Source organism: Astyanax mexicanus, chromosome 1, assembly GCF_023375975.1.
Source record: "Astyanax mexicanus isolate ESR-SI-001 chromosome 1, AstMex3_surface, whole genome shotgun sequence".
Classification (NCBI taxonomy): Eukaryota; Metazoa; Chordata; class Actinopteri; order Characiformes; family Acestrorhamphidae; genus Astyanax; species Astyanax mexicanus.
Window position 1 is genome coordinate 107,817,198 of NC_064408.1, and position 25,303 is coordinate 107,842,500.

The 25,303-nt window shown below is 36.2% G+C and overlaps 2 protein-coding genes across 6 annotated transcripts in view; both read right to left on the minus strand.

The window, feature by feature from the left end:
- bmp6 (bone morphogenetic protein 6) overlaps window positions 1-9,545 on the minus strand; it is a 58,650-nt gene extending 49,105 nt beyond the window's left edge. The window contains exon 1 of the mRNA XM_049463849.1: window positions 8,669-9,545. Coding sequence (XP_049319806.1) covers window positions 8,669-9,068 — 400 coding nt within the window. The 5' untranslated portion in view covers window positions 9,069-9,545. The remainder of the gene's footprint in view (window positions 1-8,668) is intronic.
- A 4,169-nt stretch (window positions 9,546-13,714) lies between these two features.
- The window catches only part of zgc:101569 (enoyl-CoA hydratase), a 28,200-nt gene continuing 16,611 nt past the window's right edge, over window positions 13,715-25,303 (minus strand). For 3 of the 5 annotated variants that reach the window (XM_049463860.1, XM_007260048.4, XM_049463875.1), the window contains 5 exons: window positions 24,147-24,314; window positions 23,570-23,667; window positions 22,306-22,450; window positions 16,436-16,585; window positions 13,715-14,764 (listed from right to left, as the gene is read on the minus strand). In XM_049463860.1, coding sequence (XP_049319817.1) covers window positions 14,526-14,764; window positions 16,436-16,585; window positions 22,306-22,450; window positions 23,570-23,667; window positions 24,147-24,314 — 800 coding nt within the window. In that variant the 3' untranslated portion in view covers window positions 13,715-14,525. The remainder of the gene's footprint in view (window positions 14,765-16,435; window positions 16,586-22,305; window positions 22,451-23,569; window positions 23,668-24,146; window positions 24,315-25,303) is intronic. The other 2 variants (XM_049463869.1, XM_049463880.1) reach the window with 1 other exon arrangement.

Here is a 25,303-nt window from a genome sequence, read left to right on the forward strand (position 1 = left end):
GGACTACACAAAAATCATATTTTCTCAGCTAATTCACTTCATATTTTCAATTTTGGTTTCCTGTCATACATGCATACACCCTGTCATTGCATGCTGCAGACACACATTGACAGTGTGGACAACTTTGGAGAAAACTGTGTTGGATGTAGAGAGGAAAATATTATGAATTGTTTATGATGACTACAGCTCTGAAAAAAAAGAGAGCACTTTAAAATTACGAGTTTCTTTGTTTTTACCAAATTGAAAACCTCTGAAATACAATCAAGAGGAAGATGGATGATCACAGACAACAAACCAAGATGAACTTCTTGAATTTTTTGCACCAGGAGTGCCATAAAGTTATCCAAAAGCAGTGTGTAAGACTGGTGGAGGAGAACATGCCAAGATGCATGAAAACTGTGATTAAAAACCAGGGTTATTCTACCGAATATTGATTTCTGAACTCTTTATGAATATGAACTTGTTTTCTTTGCATTATTTGAGGTCTCAAAGGTCTGCATCTTTATTGTTATTTCATCCATTTCTCAAATAAATGCTCTAAATGACGATATTTTCATTTGGAATTTGGGAGAAACAACAATGTTCATTTTACTCAAAAATATACCTATAAATAGCAAAATCAAAGAAACTGATTCAGAAACTGAAGTGGTCTCTTTTTTTTCCAGAGCTTTATGTCCTGTTTAAATATACATTTCAAATCAATTACCATGATATTTTACCTCAGCATGATTGAGAGTTTAAGCTTCACTATCAGCTAATTAACAAGAGAATTTGGGAAATATTAAGTGAAAATAACATTGTTAGAACTAGTGTCATAAATAAATAAAACAGTCTAAAGGTTGAGATGTCACTGATGACAAAGATTACTTTCCCAATAGGGCGTTTTGATTATTCCAAGAAGACAACATGGACATGGAATTCTTGAACACATCTAAACATTTTTATGAAAATAGTTAAATAAATCATTAAAAGATATCTTCAAAGCATAAAATATTATATCAATTTAAAAAATGCTATTTAACCACTTAAAATAATTATTCAACTTAACAGGCAGCATTGTAGGCATGGCAAAAACCCACCCACACATTAAAAAACAACTTTAAAGTGAAGATTAACATTCCTCTATATTTGTAATAATGTGTTCATTTAGAGTAATGCGTTGTTACACATTCTTTCTATGACATTTCAACAACTACACTGCAAACATAAGAGGCACATACTGAAATTGATTCATTACTACACAGTGCAAAATGTCCAGAGACTCTTAAAATGACACTTACATAGACAATATTCACACACTGAACATTATATTAGTAATACTGGGATATATATATTAGGATACTGACCAGCAGCTTTAGCTAATGATCGCATCAATTATCAGGATGAGGAAGAAATGTGATGTCAGTGATTTTGAGTGTGCCATAGTTCTCGCTGCAGTATTATCCATTCAGTATTTCTAGAACTACTGATCTCCTGGGATTTCAGCAAACAATCTTTTAGAGTTTTCTCAGAATTGTGTAATAAAAAAAAACATTCAGCGAGTGGCTGTTCTACAGTTAGAACATTAGATTTTGTTGATAATAGAAACAAAGAATTACCAGACTAGTACAAAAAGGTGTTACTTCAGATAACTATTGTTTACTTTAAAATCAAAATGTTGTGTTTTTCAATATTGGTTAAATTTATATTAAAAGAAAAAGCGAATAGAGAAAAAATATTATTTTAAGAATGGCTAAACAAGCACTAGGTCAATTTGACACTGAAATATTATATCATATTACTTCTGTGAATAACTTATCAAGTCATAAACACTTGACTACCTACTTGACCAAGATTTTAATGGAACTTTTCAACATTATTCCTTTTTTTGGAATCATTTCAATAAATCTAAAATAAAATTATTAACCAGAGTCATAAAATCAAACTTCAGGTAAAAGCAAAGCAGAACAGAAACTTTAACTCAATTTCTAAATGCCTTTCTTAAGTTTGTTTGTTTTATGTGCTTGTATATACATGTAAATTATACATATACAGCTAACATACACTGAACCAAATCATCATAACACAGAGCTGCTTATCAGGGTCAAACTATAATCTGCATTAACTCAAAGCATCACCACACAGAGCTGTTGATCAGTGTCAGATTCTCAGCAAACATCTAACCCTTTGATAGGAGGTTTTCCAGCCATTTCAAACAGCTACCCATAGAGGCCTGCACATGCCCCCTGGATCATCTGTGGCATCAGTGCTGGTGCAATCTTAGACAACTATGGCGTGAGAAGGAACGATATCATCAAGCATTCTTGTGTACAAGAGGGAGAAAAAAAGCAGGACAGTCTCTTCAAATCTCTTATCTCTGACCTTCCGGTCACTAGCCATGTGTTGGAGCATGCGCGTGTTAGGCCCAGAGATTAAAAGTCACATTCCTGGTTGGATAATCAGAGTCTGAAAATGTTTACTTCATCTGAGGATCTCGGAGAGTTATCTCCGGGGTGGGAGCGAGCAACTCTGGACAGTGATAGATGTTTCAGCTGTCGTTTTTTTTGAAGAAAATATAACAAGCTGCAACAAGTTTTGCTTTACGTATATTAAACAATGAACTGGTCATGCATAAATTATATTAAAAAGTTGTCTCCAATCTCTGTTTTTGTCTAATTTATTTTTATTTTATTTTTTTTTTACCTTTAGTATTTACTTTGTATTTAATCTCATTACAGACTTTACAGACAGAATGAACCCTATATATTTTAGTTTTTTTCTGGTCTGCTTCATTTTTATTTATTAATATATGTCCATTCCTGCTTGAATTTAAGGTCTTCAACAAATTCCAAAAAAGGTTGTCATTTAAAACTTCAAAACAGAAGCCTTATAGTTAACCATGTCCAGAAGCACCAAATATGTGTTCCAGGCCAAATATGAAAAGGACCATCCAGACTGTTATCAGCAAATCCAAAAGCCAGGATCCGTCATGGTATGGGATTGTGTCAGTGTTTTCGGAAGAAATAACACATGCTGCCTTTGAGACGACATCTTTGTCAGAGGCAGCCATGTATTTTTCAGCAAGACAATGCAAAACCATGTGCTGCACATGTTACAAAGTCATAGCTGCGAAAGAAGATGATACACTGCCTAGCCAAAAAAAAAGTCTCTACCTGGATGTAACTAGGCAAATGATGTGGGGTTGATGCTGCAGTTGATCAGGTCTAGGTTCAGCAACAGTATGTGCTGAAAGAATGATGTCAGCTGACTACCTGAATATACTGAATGTAGACCAGACTATTCAATCAATTGATTTTTTTTCTTCCCTGATGCCACGGTCATATTACAAGATGATAATGCCAGGATTCATCAAACTCAAATTTTGAAAGAGAGGTTCAGGGAGAAAGAGATCATCATTTTGGAGAATTTTAATGACCTTGTAGCGTTGCGCATCTTAAGACGTGGTTGCAGGACGAATGCAACAAAATAACATTCTTTGGAATGCTATTCACAAAGTTAACAAATAGTTAGTAATGGTTAAACATTTTTAAAGAGAATCTTTACTGAAACAATGATCAGGATGAAGACTATATTTAGCTTGTGTCCAGAAGGCCGTCTCAGAATATATCTTACTCACGTGAGGCCACTGCTTTAACAAGATACAATGTTTTCTATTTCTTGTCTCTGCCGAGTCATTCCCAAGAAAATCCCCTTTCTTCTATTGTGAGCTGAAACATTACTCAAATTCCTCTCTTAATTTCCATGCTAACACCCTGCTCGCCAAACAGCACAGATACGGTACTCCTCTGTGTGTGATCCTCGGGCAGTCTTTCAGAAAAGGATAACCGGTATTACTCAAAGCCTCAACAACAATTAACTCTTTGATCATGCCTAACTAATTAGACTTGATCAGACTTGGCTGCAGGTACAGGTTCACAATGAATTGCTTACAGCAGATTTGGAGATCAACAAAGTTCCAGAGCATTAAAGGGGCATTTTAAAGCAGAACTCACACAAAGTGATTAGCCAGGATTGTCTAGACCCTGCTAAGCTCTTGAGAAACTCCCTTTCCTGAGAATGTGAAGGCTTACTTTCAGTTACATAGACAAAAAAAACGTGTTCTTTATTCTTGAGGAACAATGCTAAATAGAGAAACGATAGTGAGAGATAGAAAGAAAAAGAGAGACTTCCATGTGTCTTTCTTTATTCCAATCCAGTCCAGAAGCCACAATATGGTCTGAAACAAAAGAGACCCCAGGTAGGTACACAAGGATGACAGCTGCATAAAAACAAGAGCACAGTGCAGCTTTATTCCTTCAGGGTTTTCCCGGGATTACTGGAAGATCCCTTCAGCCACAAATAAAGAAAGAACCCAACCTCATGAGCACACAAGACATGGATTTTTCTTCAGAGCTCTGTGTGCCAAGAACAGCCTGCAAGCATTCTGCAAGATCCGATAAGTACAGCAGGGATCAGCTGGACTGACGTTAAAAGAACAGGGACATTTCTGCAAGACTAATGATTCATGTGAGATTGTGTTCTACACTCCGAACATCCCAAATCCAAAGCCCCTATATCCAGCATTGAAGATTTAGCTCTTTTTAGGAACCAAACATCCTCTTTCTGATAAGAAATGTACACATTTTGTCAGTGTGTGGATATTTAGAATTTTGTCAGTGTCATTTTTCCCAAATGAAAATGCAGTGTTTTGAAAAGTCAAAATAGCTACTTCTTTCCTGTTCTAAGTAGGGGTGGATTTAGCTGTAGGCAAAGCAGTACTTACTTCTACATAAGTGAAAATATTCAGCAAAGATAGGAATATAAACTGTGTGTTCATGTCTGTGTATATTTGAGTGAAGGAGGAGGGCTGTGATGGAGGGATGAGGTAGAAGAAAAAATATTTTTACTGAGGTAACTGGAATAGCCATAGACACTCAAACACTCAATCTGTTTCTTCCATTTTCAAGAACTAACAATCTAGCAACAAATAAACAAACAAACTACAATAAGATAGAAAAGTGTTTTCAAGGTAGCTGCTTTCACTGGTAATATATTTAATGAAGGTAAAGTTGTTAACTGGAAGACTAAGAAAACATATTGGGTGAACTGCTTGTAGAAATGCTCAATAAAGGCAAATACTTCAGAATGTATTTACAGATTTTGAAGTGGTGGTGCACTGTTCTACTGCATAAATATGACTTTCATGAGATAATTATTAAGGCACAACCTTTTCATGTTCTCACCAAAAAGTTATAAAAGGAACATTAAAACAAACCTGATGCATTTTTGAAACAAGTCATTGCAAACTGATGCATTTGAAATATGAATGTGTAGCTGCAATAAATAAATGACAGTATGAGAGGAGAAAGAAATCGGAATATCTCTTCAACTCTTAAGCATGAGGGTGGCACACTGAACATTTCACTTTTAGACTGAAGAAATGTATTTTATCTTCTCAAACAACGTAATCCAGTTCTGTTTTCTGAGTGATTAAAAGAGTGCAGTTGTCTTACTATTATTATTAAATAAAAACATATATTTTACTTTGTTAAGAGTTTTATCATTTCATATTGCATACTGGCATTTAAAATATCGAGATATGGGTTTTGAGTCATATCAGTTCTAAGCCAGAGTTGATATTTTGTGAACTAGTCTGAACAACAAGGTCTGGTTCTAAGTTTTAGATTTCTCCTGGGTGCTTTCAGCAGCCTGTGGGTTGATGTGTTCAGTTCCGTCACCAGCTCACCTGATTTAAAGGAGAACTCCGGTGTAAAATTGACTTTTAGTGTGGTAAAACATGATAAAAAAGTACTTAACTTTGATGAATAGCACACCTCCGTTCTCCCACAGCGTTCCAAGATCTTGAAATTTTAACAGTTTGTCCAAACTCCCTTCAGACTGGGTGACACGGGTCATAATTTGTCAGATAAATCGCTTTTTCTATGTCTGTTATTTTTAGTTCAGTAATGGCAGTGCTTGGAACTGAAGCTTGTGTTATAGGATGTAAACAATGTTTTTAATAAGCTTCTTGTGCACTTTTAAAGTTATTAATACTGTGGCGTGGAAGAGGCACACTAAAAGCTGGCACACACACACACACACACAGACGCCACAATACCTTGTTTTAAATGTCAGGGCTCTCCGGATTCTAGCAAGGAGGTGTGGAGCTACTTTGAGCCTGGATAACTGTGGAAAAAGCCATTTATCGGGGCAAATTAAGATCCGTGTCACCCAGTCTGAAGGATGTTTGGACAAACTGTTAAAATTTCTGTGAGAATGGAGGTGTGATATTTATCAAAGTTAAGTACTTTTTATCATGTTTTACTACACCAAAAGTCAATTTTTACACCTGAGTTCTACTTTTAAGTACTGATTTTGAAGGATGATGACTCTAATGATAAAAAAAAAAGTTTGGAGATGTTTTAAAGAACACAGGGTAAATGAACGTTTACTGAGAGAAACAGAGAGGGGGGGAGGGGGGTGATGACCACTAGTACACTTATTTCACTCCCTGATGCCATTTTTGGATTAAACAGTAGGTCTATAAACATCAGCACACATATTCCTTCTTCTCTTTGGGGGCTGAAGTCGCGGGGTTCTCTGCGACGATCGTAAGCGAGTAATCTCCAGAAACACAAGCTCAAATAAACACATCAGTAAATAAACGCGCAGGCAAGACCACCGTCCTCGTCCGCAGCTGGCCTGTGGCCTGTGGTCAACGGTAGTCAACATACACCTCACCCCAGCCCCCTTTATCTCCAAAGCAGATGGACCTTTTTGGCTGAGCTAACATTAATTGCAATCGCATCCAACGAGTTTGTGCGCTGCGGGCGTGAGAAAGCAGGACAGTCTGCAGAACAGAGCAGAGCAGACAGAAAACAGAGGAACACAGACAGGAAAAGAGCGCGAGAAAAGGTCTCTCATTAGAAAAGAAAAGCAGAAACTGATCCTCTACATCATTCCCAAGTTATTTATGAACATAGCCGCAGAGAGGTCAGCCGCGTTCCTGATATATTCTGTAGTATTTAGAAGAGTGTTTATTCTTTTTACCAGTATTTCCATTATCTTTTCTATTCCTTCACTAGAATTTGATAGTTTACCTTATGCTATTTACTTTGAATTTCCAGAGAATTCCCACTCAGTAAATTCCATTACAGTCCATCTCATTCCATCCCTTGAATTCCAATTAAATTAGAAAAAAAAACAATTTCAATCCAGTTTCTTTTTTTTATTATCCTTCAATTTTATAGGTGCTGTTCGTTTAACAACCTACCAGCTTCCCAAGAACTTCCACCTAAATCTGATATCTGATGAAATATTGAAAATCAAGTTCCAGTGAGGATGCGCACAGAACCACGCTGAAACTTTTCGTAAAATAAGCACCTTCTGAAGGTTTTATCACTTGATTATAGTTTGTGGGCAACAGCTTATTTAAGGGTTACAACGCACATACACACAATCAGACTTTTCTAAACCTGGTTAATCATACATTAAAAAAGAGTATTTTTCTAATGGTTGCAATGGTTTCAATGGAGTTTGCCATATGAGAATCCATAATCATGTTTTGTTTCGACGAAGAGCTTTTAGGTTGATAAAGTACATGTACATAAAGTGCGAAGAATATTCTTTTTGACGTCTTAAGGGAAGAACCTTTAACAGTTTCCCTTAATGTTTAAACTACTCAACACTGTATCCAACACTGTTAGCTGTTATTGTTAAATAAAAATTAATATATTATAATTGTTAAATAAAAATTAATATATTATATATCAATTGGGCACGCAAAACTACTATGTGCAAGAATGTTTCTTTGTAGAGCCAAAGGTGTTTCCTCTGTGGAATCACTCAGAAAATAATTTGTAGTACCTTTATATTCAGGACTATAAATGAAAATAAAGGCAAAGAGCACATTTGAAAACTGAGGTTAAGAGATATTTTTAATTACCCCATCAGTCATAAATATACACTGTGCTGTTGTTTGCCGATTACAAAAGAGAGACCACTCAAGTGTCGGACGCACTTTACTGGGAGAGTTTAACTTCACAGTCTATTAGCTGGTGCAGTTTGGAGATAATATACCTGCCTGTGGGCTATTACACAGTGTTTCATATATAAGCAATCAAATATAAACCACGCCGCGGTAGGAGCTGTCACGCAAAAAAAACTTTACTTTTTTTTTGGCAGGTGTTTTCTACATTTAACATTTTTTTGATGAATGGACCAGTAAACGCTTCAAAAAAAGAGTTGATAAAATCAGATGTTTTTTCTCTTCCCCTATAAAGTTGTTGTTATGGAAATATGAGATTAACAATAATAATGATTGTATGGTTTATCAGTAAAAGCTGCTTGATGTGTTTGCATAGAACAGATCCTGCTTGAGTTTTCATATAATCCCAGAAGGCCAGCGCACGAGTTTGGATCCCATTGCAATTTCACGAGAATCCACGGGGTGATTTAGCCTAACAATAGCATCATATACAGGTGCTAAATGGGTTTTATTTGTGAACTGCGTTGCGCAATTTACACCAACCCAATTTAGAAGAAATGCGCTGGAGGCGCGTAAGAGCCTGGACAGCCCACGCATCCTCCTGACATACCATAAGAACCACCGATTCAAACAGGCAACGCTCTGCATTCATCTAAACATCCGATGAACATAAAGAAAGAAAGAAAGAAAGTTTGCGCTCACCCAGATTGACAAAGCTCATCACCATGTCGGCGTCATTCAAGTAGGCATTGTCTTGAAAAGTGGCTAAAGGAGGTCCTTGCGTGGTGAACATGGACTTGTACTGGTCCAGGATCCCGTCCACTTCGTTCCTCTCCTCGGTGTTCATGGTGTTGTACAGGTCCAGCATGAAAAGCGGCGCTGAGTTGTACTTGCCGTTGAGCGGGTGAGGTCTGGGTCTGTGCGGCAGCCCGAGGATGGAGAGGATCTCCTTCTGCATCTCTCGCTTCTCGTGCGTGCGCAGCCGCCGGTGCGGGTGAAGCTCGTTGTTGCTGTCGAATAAATGAGCGCTACCAGCATGCACGAGGAACATGCAATAAGAGCACCACCATAAGCCCGCCAGAGCAAAGCGGTGGCTTCTCATCTTAGATCCAGTTTGTTGGGAGGATGATAGAGTTGTGGACTTTCCAAAAAAAAAAACTTACACAACAAACAATAAACAACTACGACAAAAATGGTACAAATCCTGTGGACACGGAGCGCGCGCAAGTGTAGACACTACTGAGGCGCACGATTGTACCGTCCTCTAGGATAAAACGGGCTCGCGGAAGCAACAGAAGTCACGCCATCAGAGACAGTGTCCCGTACCAGATCATCGGGGACGCGCTTCAAAGCATGAGATGGTTTGTTTAGGAAAATCTCCATTAATTCCACGTAATGGTTGGTCTCAAAGGGAAAACACCAAAAACAAAACACGAAACGTCGGAAGGCGCACGCTTTAGTTCTCAGAAAGACAAGACACCGGTATTCCCATAAGTTCGTGCCACAGAAGTGGACTTTACTTCAGTCCGAGTCCTCATAGAAGAGCTTCCACATGAGCTGTCCACGCCGAAGCCTGTCACACTGGGAGAACTGGGCATAGAAGCAGAGCGCGGAGCGCGCAGAAACCGGGACCCGCCCAGAGGAGGGGCGAAGCTGGTGAGCGCAAATGGGTAAAGATGAGTTAAACCATCCTAAAGCAGAGAAGTACAACTACAATGGAGTACTGTCTAATAAAAAAATAAAATAAAATAAAGAAGAGGAAAATAAAGAACTTCAAAAGTGAAGCGCATAAAAAAAGATTCTCAGTGGTTAACATAAACTTAACATAATCTTTTGAGCAGTTTACTTGCAAAAACAGATAAAGATATTTTTTATATAAAACTGCACCTAACATTTTGTGTGACATCATTTAGTGCGACATAATGAAATATACAACATATTGTAGCAGTCACGCAGAAACGATAATTTCTTCTATAAAACGGCATCTCATGATACATTGTATCAAAAACTAACGATGAACGGACAAATATGAACACTCAAAATGGCTTGGAATAAAATCTATACCCAGCTGGCACACAACCGACCTTCAATGTTGAAATGTGGTTGAAATATAGTTAAAGTAATGTCTGTTGTTATTTCATTGTTAAATGGTTGTACAAACGTTAACATTTTAACGTTGAATTGACATACTGTGCTCAACCTCCTGCCTTTTGAATTAGGTTTATTGTTAACTACTAAGCTATGGTTTATTAAAAGTTTAACGTACAACGTTGAAATAACGTTGCCATATCAACGTTGATTCACTTTTCGAAATCAACACCAAATCCAACGTTGATTCAACCATGACATCAAATATGCCAGCTGGGTATGAACTGCATATTTTAATGGGTTTTGATGATCAAAAAAAAAGAAGAAGAAGAAGTAAATTATATACAAAAAAAGCTCGAAACTGAAGCGCAAGCAAAGGCAATTTATGGGTTTAACTTTTTACATAAACTTACTAAAAGTGATTTTGAAGAAATTCCGTTTATACTAGCATAGCAAATTAGCAATTCTCGCCACAAAATGACAAATAATAATGAATTATCGTTTAATTTGAGTACACATCAAATTGTTAAACACTGTTAATCTTAAATAAACACTGTGAGAGTTACTTTCAACCTTCACGTTGTCAATTTAACACTGAAGGTGTTGATTAATCTCTGAAAATTTTGTTTGGTAGATATTAAAGAAAAAAAAATGCGGGACTAGACTACCCACACATTAATGCTCTGAGACTAGTACTAAGAAGCTACTAAGACGTTATTTAAATCGCCTGGACAGAGCTTTTTTTTCTGGCCAAAGCACGACCCCTAACGACAGAGAATAATTTTAGCTTAAGATGTTCTTAAGAAGTATGGTTGTTTTCTCTATTATTTTATCTCACACTGAATCATTTTAAAGAACTCAAATCTCTTAGAAACACTTCAAGAAGGAATTGAGTTCAAATCTTTGAGATCAGAGGAGTTGGTGGACTGAAGAGGGCTGCAGATACCTCCCAGATTCTAGATCAGGTACAAACCTGAGAAAAAAGGACGAGAACCTCCATGTTTATTTTACATAGTGAGGGAATAGTGGTCATGCATATTCACAAATGGACACTCACGCACAGTATGTTGTGTCTGCTGTGGTTTAAGATGAATGTGATAGGTGAGCTGTTATCTCTAAGTGACTAATCTTATCTAGCAGTAGAGCAGAGAGCATGTGCATCAAAGCCAGCAGATGCTGGTTGAGCTGGGCCCCCACCCACAGCAGCCCCCCACAAGTGTAAACCATAAACAACACATACTCAGAAGATAGTAGGAACCCCCCACACTCCACCCCAACACACACCCACAGACACAAAGCACAATCATGTTTTTATATGCATATATATCGGTTGATTAAATTCCTCTGCTTAATTACTAAGTGTTCTTTAAGAAAGCTGGAAGGCGTCTCCTCTATACTGGTTGTCTGCATAAAGCACTGTAGTCCTTTTAGTAATAAAGAGAGTGTTTGTGTGCCAACAGTTGTTAATAATGGAAAAAGAATGATGTTTGGAAGTGCATTTTAATCACTTTGAAGCACAAGAGAAGACTTTTCCAAGATTGGTTCATTGTTTGCTTAAGTTTAATTTAGTTATTCAACAAAATAAGCTGTTTAAAACCATTATTCTTGCAATTAAACTATTATGACAAAACATAATTATTTGTGTACAAATACTTCTTTAAAAAACTATTTTAAAAATGTTTAAAATTATATAATACACAGTAAATTTGCCAACGTTAAATCAACAGTGTTAGAGAAAAAAATTGTCTTAAGTTTTGATTTATTAATTTTGTTAAAATGATAAAGACTAATCAACAAACTACTTAAAATCTTATTTTCAAAACATATTTGAAAAAGCCTAAGAATATTACAATTAAAACCTATAAAGCACTGTAATAACTACATAACACTAATGACAGTTAGGAATATTTTAACACAAATGTTATATAAGATGCTGTAAAAGGAGGACCAGATTTTTCTCTTTTTTAAAGGTTGTAACCTGTATCTGTAATAAAACTTTTATCCAGCTGCTTATTGTTTAATTATATTGAGTCATCTAAAAAAAAATATATACAGTAAATACAGCTCTGGAAAAAAATGAGACCACTTTGTTTCTTTAATTTTACAAGCAAAACGAGCATAAAGTTATCCAAAAGCAGTGTGTAAGACTGGTGGAGAACGTGATAAAAAACAGGGTTATTCTACCAAATATTGATTGATCTAAAAGCTCTGCATCTCTTTTGCCATATTTTTATTTGGAATTTGGGAGAAATGTTGTCCGTAGTTTATAGAATAAAAAAAACAAAGTTAATTTTACTCAAACATATACCTATAAATAGCAAAATCAGAGAAACTGGAGCGGTCTCTTAATTATTTCCAGAGCTCTATGTTAAAATTGCTTGTTAACACAAACATTTTTACATTTCAGTTCAAACTTTATTTCTTTATAATACTGTTGTCAAAATAATTTAAAATAGGAAATATTAAAATTGCTTGACTATTAATATTAACAATTAATAGAGATTGTTTAAATAACTACAGAGCTAAAACAAAAATAATATATATGTTTACCTATTTGTGTGGAATAAGATAATGGCTTAATAATATGCATAACCTGACTCTTAAAGCGTAACTATCATGCTGTTGGTGGATTTATTTATTTATACAAAGGTTTTCAACATACAGTAATGCTCAAGCCAACGTCTGTGTGTATGACTAGAAGTGAGAGGGTGTGTGTTTGGTAAGCAAAGGGGTTCAGGAAACACTGTGATTGTCCTGTCATCATATAGTCTAGACAGAACTTCACCCTAATTAACACACACACACACACACCCGTGCACACACACTCACACACTGAGAGAGAGAGAGAGAGAGAGAGAGAGAGAGAGAGAGAGAGAGAGAGAGAGAGAGAGAGAGAGAGAGAGAGAGAGAGAGAGAGAGAGAGAGAGAGAGAGAGAGAGAGAGAGAGAGAGAGAGAGATTGCAACTCACATGCATTGGTCACATTTTCAGTGCATTTTTATATTACATACAAAAAACAGCACAAACATATCTGTCAGGAATTCCTTTATAAGATGTAAATAAATTGTGTCTGAGAATGGTTGCATTTTTTTGGTGTTCTATTCATTTATATCTGCATGTTCTTAGTGAGAATGTAGCTTATTAAGAAAATTAAAAAGGCCCCAAATAATCTACTTCATAAAAGATCTAAAAAAAAAAAAAAACCCAAAATTTCTTCATGTTCTGACTGGACACCAAGTGCAGGCCTATAAATGTGTGGTGGTATAAAGTAGTGTGGCCTAGAGCATTTTAACAATAAAAAAGGGAACAAATAACATTTGCTCTTTCTCATTTTCTTAAGACCTTTGTCCTAACATATTCTTATATTTCTTAGAATAATACAAAATGTTGAATGTTGTATCTATAACTATTCAATGTGCAGTCTTCTTCAAAGAGGTTTATCTATGATGGCTATGATATAAATAATATAATATTAGTAATCCATATCATATTCTGTATAGAGTCAATTATCTTTAATTACATGCCAATTTAAAGGTATAACACATACAATTCAAAACCCTAACTGGGCCACTTAACTGAGTGGTCACAGATGCTTTTCAGGGTAACAGAAAGAAAGAGAGTTTTTTTCATGTTTTTTGCCATTTAACAAAAAATGTTTGGGTCTCTGTAGAACATGAACATTTATTTTTAATTTTTCAGCTTAAAGTAAAAAGATCTGGAAGGAGAAGTCAAGCAAATACACTTCCATCATTTTTACAACATTTGACACAGTAGACATAATTGACATGATGCACTAATATTCAATGAGGGGAGTAAGATGTAAACAACTGAAGATAAGTTTTGTAGTTTTTATTACAACAATATTGTGTATGTGTTTGGCAGTCATTCAGTTTAATCTTGTAAGATTCCCAGTTTCTGTACATCTCTTCCTTTTTCCTGGAAGGGATTTTATCCAAGTCTGAAGCAAGTTGAAAGTTCTTTGACCCTCTGTAATTTGTAGTTTTTCTTTAAGTCAATTGCTTGACTACTAATATGAACAATTAATATGGATGGTTTAAATAACTATAGAAAGTAAAAACAATTATTTAAATGCTTTCCTGGGTGTGTGAAAAAGAGAATGGCTTAATTATATGTAAGACTTTACTCTAAAAGGATTGTTGATGGATTTATTCATTGATTTACAGGTTTTCAGGATATAGTATAGCTTAAGCAATCACGCCTATTTTTGTGTGTTTTATTATTATTATTATTATTATTATTATTATTATTATTATTATTAATATTACTTTTGCAATACGCCACAAGTTTTGGTTGTTTTTGGTCGGTTTTGCTACTTAAACACTCCTTTAACTGCTCACCTCGTAAACAAATCCTAAATCCTGGAAACAGACCATTACAGACAGAATTTTTGCTGATTTCTTCAAAAGGACACATTATTACAATTATTTACTATGACTGTTTTTTGAAACATACTATTTCTGATCTGATTCAAAGAACCTTCCACCTCTACCAGCGCCAGCAGCGAACCTCCCTGCCCCTTTCACAGATTCAGCTGAGATGATTGGCTGGCCATGATCCATCTCAAACTGCATAGCCTCAGTAAAGGAGGAGGAGTCAAAAGTAGAATGGTAGGCGGAGTTGCGGTCAGCCCGGAGACAGAGCTGAGGAAAGGAGCTGATCTGCTCAGCAAGTTCAACAGCTGCCTGTAAAGCTGATGACAGACAGAAAAACATACAAACAGAATAAGTAAAATAACAATTAAAACAAACAAAAGGTATATAAATACAAATTAATTTTAAAACAAATAAAAGCTTTATAGTTTTTTGTTAGCTGTGGTGTGGTTACAAATATTTGGTACTGGAGAGGTATCACTACAGGACCTAATACTACAAGACAACTACAAGAAAACAGCTTTGAAAGAATAGTCTCACTGCAAGCTAACTTACTAACTGCTAGTGTGGCTATTCACCTGAATATATTAGACATATGTGGTTGTATAATGACAATTTTTTGTCATTATACAACCCCCTTATATATTAGCCTAGATAGTACATCTTGGTTCATCCCAGGGTTTCTTCCTCCTCCAGCTCTGAGGGAGTTATTATTGCCTCTGTTGCTCACTGGGGGTTTTATATTGTATGTCCAATGTTTTGTCTGATTCTCTATCCTGACATGACATTTCTGTAAATCTGCTTTGCAACAAAATCAATTTTAAAAAGTGCTATATAAATAAACTTGATTTGAAACTTGATAACCCAAAATGTTCAACCACTAGAGTCTACGCTATAATCTAAATCTGTGTAATGTGCTAAACCTATCCTGATCAGTGTTCATTTTAAATTGGTTATGAACCTGAATGTGTGATGAAAAATTTAAAAATTTAAATGACATACAACAATCATAGAAAGAATGTAATTAAATGAGGAGCATCACAACTTCACTGTCTCAAACAACATCATCCAGTGCAGTTTACTACAGCAGTACAACCAAAAGTGTAACTGTCTTATATGTACTAGAAAAACTACATTACTTAGATACACAGTGAGAACAGTGAGAGCTACTATTTAAATATAAAGCATGCAATTTGGTGTTGCAAATAAATACATTTTTATTTTTACTTCTCAATTTCAGCTTCTTTATATGAGATTTATTGATGAATTAGTAAGAGCTTGTTAAGTGTTTGGTATAAATGTATCGGAATAGCTTTAATATAGCATTAATAATAGAATACTACATGTTCAGTAAAGACATAAATAACAGAAACAAATCGACTGGAATGTGCTGTATGTGTCTAAACTATCTGGACTTTATCAAAGAACCAGGACTCCGGTAGAAGAGTTTATTTCTGAACTGGTGTAACATTGTTTCCATTCCACATTTGTACAGACTGGATCTTATCTATGTCTGGAACTGGGAGAAACTGACAAACTGCTAGCTTCACTATGCAAGCCTTTTGGAAAAGTTAAGCAGCAGTTTACAAATAAACTTTAACTTCAAAGTCCAATAACCTATTACCAGTGTCACAGCTGGTTAATATAAAAGATAAAAAAATGTTAAAGATTGTTGTATTTTGTTTTCTATAATAATATATGGACTCTAAGAGCTGTTGTAAGCACTGAGCTAATCTCGTCTGACCTGAGTACAGCTAATTCACTAAGATTTAGGTTATTAGACTAAGCAGTCAATATCCTCACTGGAATTCATATGTGTGCTTCTTGTGTGTGCAACTTCATTATATGAACATAGTTTTAAAAGACAAAGGAATCTAAGGTTTTATATAAGTACCCTGCTTTAACCCAGTTTTATTTAATGCAGTGGTTGGCTTTAATGAAGTCCAAATAAAATGTTTTTCAAATAAAATTCACATAATATTTCTTAATACCTTGTCCATCTGGCACAACTCTGTTTGCCAGTCCGTATGCCAGGGCTTCCTGAGCTCCTACAGGTCTTCCAGTGAGAATAAGATCCAGAGCCCGGGAAAGACCGATCAGCGCCGGCAGACGCACTGTACCTCCATCAATCAGCGGCACACCTAGCAGGGCGCGGCAGACAACAAGAGAGCTGAGTTTCAAAATGTACTATAATAAGTGTGGTGAACCATTTACAAAAAACTTCACTGTAAAAAAAACACACTCATACATAATCACATAAGTAAAGTACTGTATACAATACAACAGTGAGACTAAGCAGAAATTGATAGGCTTGCATTTGGCCACCTGACCACTGGCAGTTCCGGTGGATGAGGTACACGAAAGCTGCACTGAATTAAATGCTCTCTATTTAGTGCAAACAGGAATTAATTTGTAGACTCGTGCCTCAAACAAAGTTAATGCATTTTAGAGAGATTTGTTTGAGTTTCGCTTTTCTTTTTTAAGATTTATTTCAATTTTTTCCTCCATTTTTCTCCCAATTTCGCAAATGGCCCACCCATTCAGCAGCTACTTAGTTGTATATCCCTCATCACTAACAATGCCTCAACACAAAGAGGGTGAGGACTAGCACATGCCTACTGCGATACATGTGAAGTCACCTGGACCACTCAGTGTGGGTGTTTCCATTGCCATCCCCTGAGGTAACACTTCATGATCAGTATACATTCTGCTTATCCCATGACTTTTGGCATCAGAGTATTAAAAACAACACATTCTGCTTAAGTGGCTTTCACTATACAGGGGCTGGATCCATGTAAATGTGGGAGGAACAAATAATAATGAGCATTTTAAACAGATTTAGAGTTTTGTAATTAGCCAGTTTTATGGCTATGTTGATAATGCCAGATTTTCTTTTTTTTTGCGAAGAGACAGCATGCAGCAGATGCAGTTTTCGAGGCTCAATGTAGATTACTTCCATATGCAGAACTATTATTACTATACTAGGCCAAGGTATATACCGTTTTCCATTCTAAGCCTCATTTCATCTCACTGAATACTTTCCACCTTAAGGCAAATCTGTCAGTCTACCCACATCAAATGAGGCATTTGGAGCAGTTATTGCTCTTCGGCATACAGTGCAGTCGAGGTTATACCATTACGTCTATTATGCATTTTAGAATACACAAAGCAAAACGCAGAAAACATGAACAAAAGCTAAAGAATGTGCTGAGTAAACCCAGGGTCGTTCTGCAGATCCTCTCCTCTCTTTCCTCCAACTCTGGAACTCTGTGGTAAAGCTTCAATTTTGGAGTCACATGACAGGAAACAGTCACTGAGATGAGGCAAATGTTTGGCCACATCACACAGAGTTTTGAAGACTGAGCTCCCTCACATCTTGATATGAGGGACTCCCCCAGGCTTAAGCCATATGGTTTCCCTGAAGAAACCACTCCAAAATGACTCTTGCCAAAACAAGATTAAGTACAAACCTTCTAGATGGAATCCCAAAATAAATCCATTCCACCAAAAAAAAAAAAAACAAGACATGTATTACTCCTAATGGCTGGAGTTCAATGTCTGTTAAACTGTAAAAAATGAAAGCATGCCAACTAATGCAGTTGATTACAGAGCTTGTTTTAATTAACTTATATTAATTTATTCAAAAGTTCTTACTTACATCATTCTCAGTTTGGTCAACAGTACAATTCTCAAAAACTTTAGTAAATGAGCCACAGCTAAAATATTTTGTAATAATATTTAGTCCTTTAGTCCATCTTCCTCAATTTGTTTACTCTTCTTATTGAATTCCATATGAATTTAAACTTATTTCTATTTGCAATTTGTAAACTGCCCCCATCACAAATTTAAGCAAGCATTTAGTGTTGCGCCACCTTAGTAAAAGCATGAGAAAACATGCACAATTTTGTGTTCAAGTGGGAAAAGTAACGTACATTAACCCAGAACTGTTTTTATGTAGTGTGACGTCACATCCCTATAGTACAACTTCTGCTCATTAAGTGTGGAGAGCTTATTAAATAATTATTAAATAATACCAGCTGCTACTCATTTTCACATCTTTTTGTATTGATGACCAAACCAAGAAGCATAAATTAAGTGTTAGGAAAACTTTTTGGTAAACTAAGTTTACCAAAAAAGTTATTGCATCTCGGCCGCTGCGCTCCTCCAATGAACGTCGCCTCGTTTCGCCAAACATTCACACAGAGCAATCCAGACTGTTCTCATACAGAGTTCCCCAATGGTGGAACAAACTACCTTCCACTACCAGATCAGGAGAATCTCTCGCTATCTTTAATAAACTCCTGAAGACAGAGCTCTTCAAAGAGCTCTTACTCTCCTAACACCTCTAACTAACTACCTTCTACTACCAGATCAGGAGAATCTCTCGCTATCTTTAATAAACTCCTGAAGACAGAGCTCTTTAAAGATCACTTACTCTCCTAACACCTCTAACACACTAACTACTTCTAACCTCATTTCCTTCTTCCCCTCCTTCACTCCTCTATCCCATTATTTCCCTTTGACCTCCTTTAGACCCTGTCTAAAAATGTCTTTTTACCTTTAACTTCTAATAGTTTTGTACTTCACTATTGTAAGTCGCTTTGGACAAAAGCGTCTGCCAAATGTAATGTAATGTAATTTTAATTTTGGCTAATTTAATTTGTTTTATATGATACTCCTGGCAAAGGGGGAAAAGGATTTTATTAATTACCAAAACCAAAAAAAAGTTTGGGAGTCAAGCACAAACAAGTCATATATTTTTTTGGAGTGAGAGGTAAGGTAATCAAAAGTGATTCTGTACAGCTTGTGAAGACATTTTGAAAACTATAAAGATTAAGTCATTTTTAAAATGTCCTCACAATATGCCAAAATCATCTCACTAGGAAAGTTTCATTTGGAAGTAATTTGCAAAACCTGGGATTGTTCCCTTGTGTTCTCCCTCAACCACATAACTGCTCTACTGAGAAGGATAAAAATGTCCTGTTCTATTTAATAAGATGGACAAAGATTAAAGAGAAGTACAAAAACTGACATGCTAAGTTAAAAAACATTTGATTTCAAATGATGGGCAAAAATCTAAAAAGAGTACTAAACAGATGCTAAGAATGAGTGCTGAACAGATAACTGAACAGCATGTATAATAGGACTGCAGATTTAAAATTTGTTCTGCAGTAAACACATCGACATGCTAAAAGCCACAAAATATCAGTTTACGTTTCACATACACGTTAAATGCAGAAGGCTTTACATGCATACCAGTGCAGCGTTCTTTAGATTTCAGTGTATTGAGAAATTAAAAAATGCAGAGATTTCTGATCAGATTTTATCCAATCAGAATTTGATAGAATCCAGCATGTAATGATATTGAAATGCACTCTGTGTGCCCGGTATCAAAGTGAAATAAATGACAATGAAAAGTTATAATCTGCCTTTGTTACATATGTACCATATTGTTTGCAATAATAAGGCTCACTATCAATAAACGTCATTTTCTAGTCTATTTTCATAAACAATGCACTGGATTATAAGGTGCATTATGCAACACTAGTAAGGAACAGGGGTGACACCATGTTTCCCTTTTAATTTATCAGGTCACCTGAGAACTGCTTATTTGGGTAAGCAAAGTACTTCTGTTTATTTACAGTTAGCTTAGATTTCCATATTTCCACTAAGGCTGGGTGCAGCAGCATTAGCATTAGCAGCTATCTGCTTGCGCTAGCTGGGGTTAGCAGCTAATGCCACCCGACAGCGCTACATTGAGGAACCCTGAGTAATACTCACCTCTGAACGGCGAAAAGCTAATACTGCTCCAGCAGCGTTGGCCGGCGTAGCAGGCTACAGGCCGATAATACTCACGTCTGAATGGCGAAAGAGCTAGGGCATAGCGGCTAATGCTAATCCTGCTCCAGCCTTAGTGCTGGAGAACTAAACTAAAACTCCTGTATAAAGCTGCACTTCAGCAGAGTGGCTTTACTGCTCCTTACAACCTGACTGGTAAAAAAATCATACATAAGGCACACTGGATTATAAGGTGCACTGCTGGTTTTGGGAAAATTAAAGGATTTTAAATGCACCTTATAGTGCGAAAAATACAGTTATGGAAGTGGAAGTGGAAGTGTGAAATTTGTTTTTGTATCAAACAGCAAGAGAGTCATGGGATTAGGCCTCGCTCAAATTCTCATTATTTATCTCACTTTTCCATGAGCATGCTGACCAGTGTTCAACACAAATCTTCTCACAAGAAAAAATCTCACGACATATAGAGCTATGGGCATACCGCTCTCTAAGGTAACACTTCATGACCAATTTACACATTGATATTCCATTACAGTGCTACTTATGTATTGGCACACAGTTAAAATTAAGAGAAACTCCCAAGTAGAGACATTACAGACAACAAAAGTCTACACTAACTGATCATGATCAACATTTTACACAGGCTTTACACTAAATACTACATCATGTTAGTGTACCTGTGTATGTATGTGTGTCATGTCATCTGCTCACGGGTTAGGAAACACTGTAAAAAGGCAGTGATGGTGGCAGAAATGTGATTCCTGGGTGGGCACAGCTGGGACAGACTGTCTGGTGTACAGGCACGGAGGCAGACGTGGGCAATGCAAGAATGCCTGATTTAATGACAGAGCGAGGAAGATGATGATGACCCTGTTTGTGAAACAGGCAGCATGGGAATCAGTCGCTGGCAGTAAATTATAGCACAGTTGGCATATTTATAAACACGCTCGTCATATTTATAGCCATGGCAAGGGATGGGCTAGAACTAAGGGCAGAAGGAAACTGATGGCCTTCTTCAAGATACTGTAGGGAACATTTAAGCATCTCAGTTACAACGATGTTGCATTTGTTCTACAAAAAATGGATTTCTTCACAGATTAAGTGATGTACATTTAGCATATGATACAATGTTAATGTCTAGAAGGCATTTGAATGAAATATAATTTAAAATTACCTGACATACAGAAACATAAACATACAGAAGAACAGTTTTCTGCAATGTAAGAAAAGAATGATTTTAGAGTTCCCTCAGCTTAGCTCATTGGCTACTGAAATTTAAGAGAATAAAACATATCATAGTCATTTTAAGGTTGTGATACTAATATAATGGCTATATAATAATGCAATTTCACCCTTTCAAAAACTATGGCACTTTAAATGTATATATAAAGGCTGTTTTATATATGTTGTATTTATTTAGGATATATATATATATATATACACACACACACACACACACACCATACCAGCTCATTCTCCATAATGGACTCTCTGTACTAAGAAGAGAAACATATTGTACATAACTGAGGTCAGCTAAATTATAGAGCTCCATATTTTGTACAACATGATTGACTGTGTTAGGCTTAGATCAGTCTCAAAAACAATAGTAAATGTTCTGTAGCTTAAATTATTAAACTGATTAATAAGTACATACATACTGTACATTTGTTAACTGTATATTCCTATCTGTAAGCAAGGACTCCCCAATCACATGAGGGGAAGGCCTCCTATTGTTCAAATGTTGGAATAAAACTTACGAATTTATACACCTTAGTTGCAGAACTGTAGGGCTTGGATACCATATACATTAAGGTGTCCAAGAAAGGTGGAAAGGGAAATTAAAATTTACTCAGAACTGTGTTTTTATGTAATGTAATTCCACAGCTCTGGGGTGGCACAACAGTCTTCAGTGTAAGAAGATCAAACGCTCAAATCTCATAAAGATAATTATCGTTAATTTAATGTTATTCATTCAAATCTGCATGATTATAACGTGTATATTGACTGGCGAGCAGTTATTTTAACTTGTATTTTTCAGAAGGAACATAAACCATGAACATTTTACCAAATCTGCGGCAGAAAACTCCCATAATTGCACTCTCTTCCACCACTCTGATATCTGCCAACAGAGCCAGCTCAAAACCACCGGCCACTGCAAAACCACTCACTGCTGCAATCAGTGGCTTGGACAGTCTCATTCGAGAGGGACCCTGCACACAAACAAGGCAAAGACGTCCATGATACAAGTGTTTAAATCAGTCATGGTGGTTCAGTAATTCAGTGCATTTCTCTCTCTCTCTGTTGTTTTATACTGCAGAATCAACTGTATAGCTAATCATTTCTGTATCAATAAAAGATGAAATTGATGTGTTTGCCATTACAGCTGATCACACTGAGCCAAAAACAGACAGATCCTCTTTCAGGCAAAGCGTTCATTTTATCAGTGTTAATAGACACTTTCCATTACATCACTCAATCTTTCCATTACATCAGTGCTTAACCAAAATTGAGACAACCACTGGACAAACCCACCACTTATAGTCCATTCAACCACTGATGGATGAACAGATCATTGTAGATCCAAAGCATTGTTTTAAGATCTCCACTAACAAGAGACATAATAAAAATAGATGTACCTTACACTTACAATAAATCTGTTGTAAATATAGCCACTAAGCAAAACTAGAAAGAGTTTTGTTAAAACTGTTAATCTTTTACAAATATAAAAGTACTAACAAATCTCAAACGCTAAGTATTGCTTTATTTGCCAGCCGGAGTCCTGATGCATATGAATTTATTTATTTTGATTTAAACATTCAAATGTGACTGTCCAAATTACACAGCCTGGCCAAAAAAAGGAGCACACACTCTAATATTTAGTTGGACCTCCTTTAGCTTTGATTGCAGCGCACATTCACTGCGGCATTGTTTCAATAAGCTTCTGCAATGTCACGAAAGATTTATTTTAATCCAGTGTTGCATTAATTTTTCACCAAGATCTTGCAGCAGCATTGATGATGGTAGAGTCTGACCAACCACTGCACAAAGTCTTCTCCAGCACATCCCAAAGATTCTCAATGAGGTTAAGATCTGGACTCCATGTGTAAAAATGATGATCTCATGCTCCCTGAATCACTCTTTCACAATTCCAGCACCATGAATCCTGGTATTGTCATCTTGGAATATGTCCGTATCATCAGGGAAGAAAATGTATGTTACTATGTCTCTGTGTGAGACAAGCACCGCATCACACGCATCACTCATGTCAACATAAGCAGCACTGATAGAGAAAATTGTCAAAAATTACACTGTGTTGGCCTTCATCTTACCATTGGACCAGGACCTTGAGAAACATCTTGCTCCAACTTGACAGAAGCAGCATCCTGCGAAAGCTCCTTCAGATCATATCCCGCACAGAAGTTTCCTCCTAAACGAGATTTTTTTTTTTTTTTTATAAATGACAAAAAATATACTCCATGCAGTATAAGTACATAATTATAGTTCTTAAATATAACTATTTTAGTATTTTACAGGTCCTTGTCTGTCCTTGATGACTGTCCCACAAGATTTATCATATTTTCATTATGTTCTCTAAAATGATCCAAATGATTTTCTTAAAATGTTCCTTTTACTGTGCACAAACTTCCCATAACAGTTTCACGTTTCACTGTTAAACAGTTCTACACTCTAAACTGTTATAGGCTGTGAATATTGCCCATTAACTGTGCCTAGGATAAGCTAAAAGGGCATTCTACTAGAACACAAAGGTAAAAAAAAGAATTGAAACAGGCATGACTAAATGTCTGATTTAGTGCAATGTCTTAAAAATAAAATTAAAATAATATAAAATATATTGTACAAACAAACAAACGTCTATAGTTACTTAGTACAAGTAAATTAACATACCTATTCCATGCAGCACAGCCACACTGAGGGTGTCGTCCTGGTCGAAGGCTGAAAGCTCCTTGGTTAACCTCTGTGCGGTCTCCTGGTTCACCGCATTACGCACCTCTGACCGGTTAATCCCCACAGTGACCACCACACCTTTCCTCTCTGTGACCACTGTCTGACCTGCTGTAATGGAGACGAAAATGAGAAACCTCATTGTTTACAGATCTGAACCTAAAAAAAAAAACACACACATACAGAGAACATTGAAATAGACAAAGGGAGAGAACTAAATCTGCGTATCAACTTTACTAATGACTAATTTCACTAAAGCAAATTTACCACTGGTCTTGGAAGCTCATATACTATTAATATTTTACATTGTCCCTAGTGAAATAATCTATATAAATGAAATATATTGTCCTAACATTAAGGCTAAATTTGCTGTAGGATGGAATTTAAGGTGTTTAATTGAGTAGAAGTTGGCCTGTCACTATAATTATGTTATTGACCTAAGAATTACATTTTTTCTCCTGTCTGGCCTAACTGATGGAAGTCTCTGGAAGTCAGTCTTCTCCATCACCCACCACAGATCAGCGTCCAGTTTTTGTAACATGCCTCAGACTAGCTGCTCACGCTCCACTACCCATTATATCCAAATGTATATGAACTCTAACTGCTTTCATTACTGGTGTTGCTGTACACCTGAATATATTAGACCTGTGTGGATGTATAATGACTTTTTAACATTCATTTAGAAGCCGTTTGACCAGTGGAAGAATGGTCCCCCCTTATATGTGAGTCTTGGTCCTCCCAAGGTTTCTTTCTCCTCCAGCTCTGAGGGAGTTTTCCCTTGCCTCTGCGCTCACTGGGGGTTCTGTGTTGCACACTCAAGTTTTTTGTCTGATTCTCTGTCATGTAAAGCTGCTTTGTAACAATATCCACTGTAAAAATTACTACACAAAAAATAAATAAATGTATAATGTAAAAAAGAGCAATTCTATACTGTTTATCTCAAATTTACTTTGTGTATGGTTTAAGGATAAATGGATTCATAAATAAATCTCAGCACAATGAATGCCCACCTCTTAAACCCATTATAAGCTAATTGATTATTAAATAACTGATGCACTAAATGAACTGTGTTGCTGAGTTTATGGCCCTGTTATCATTAT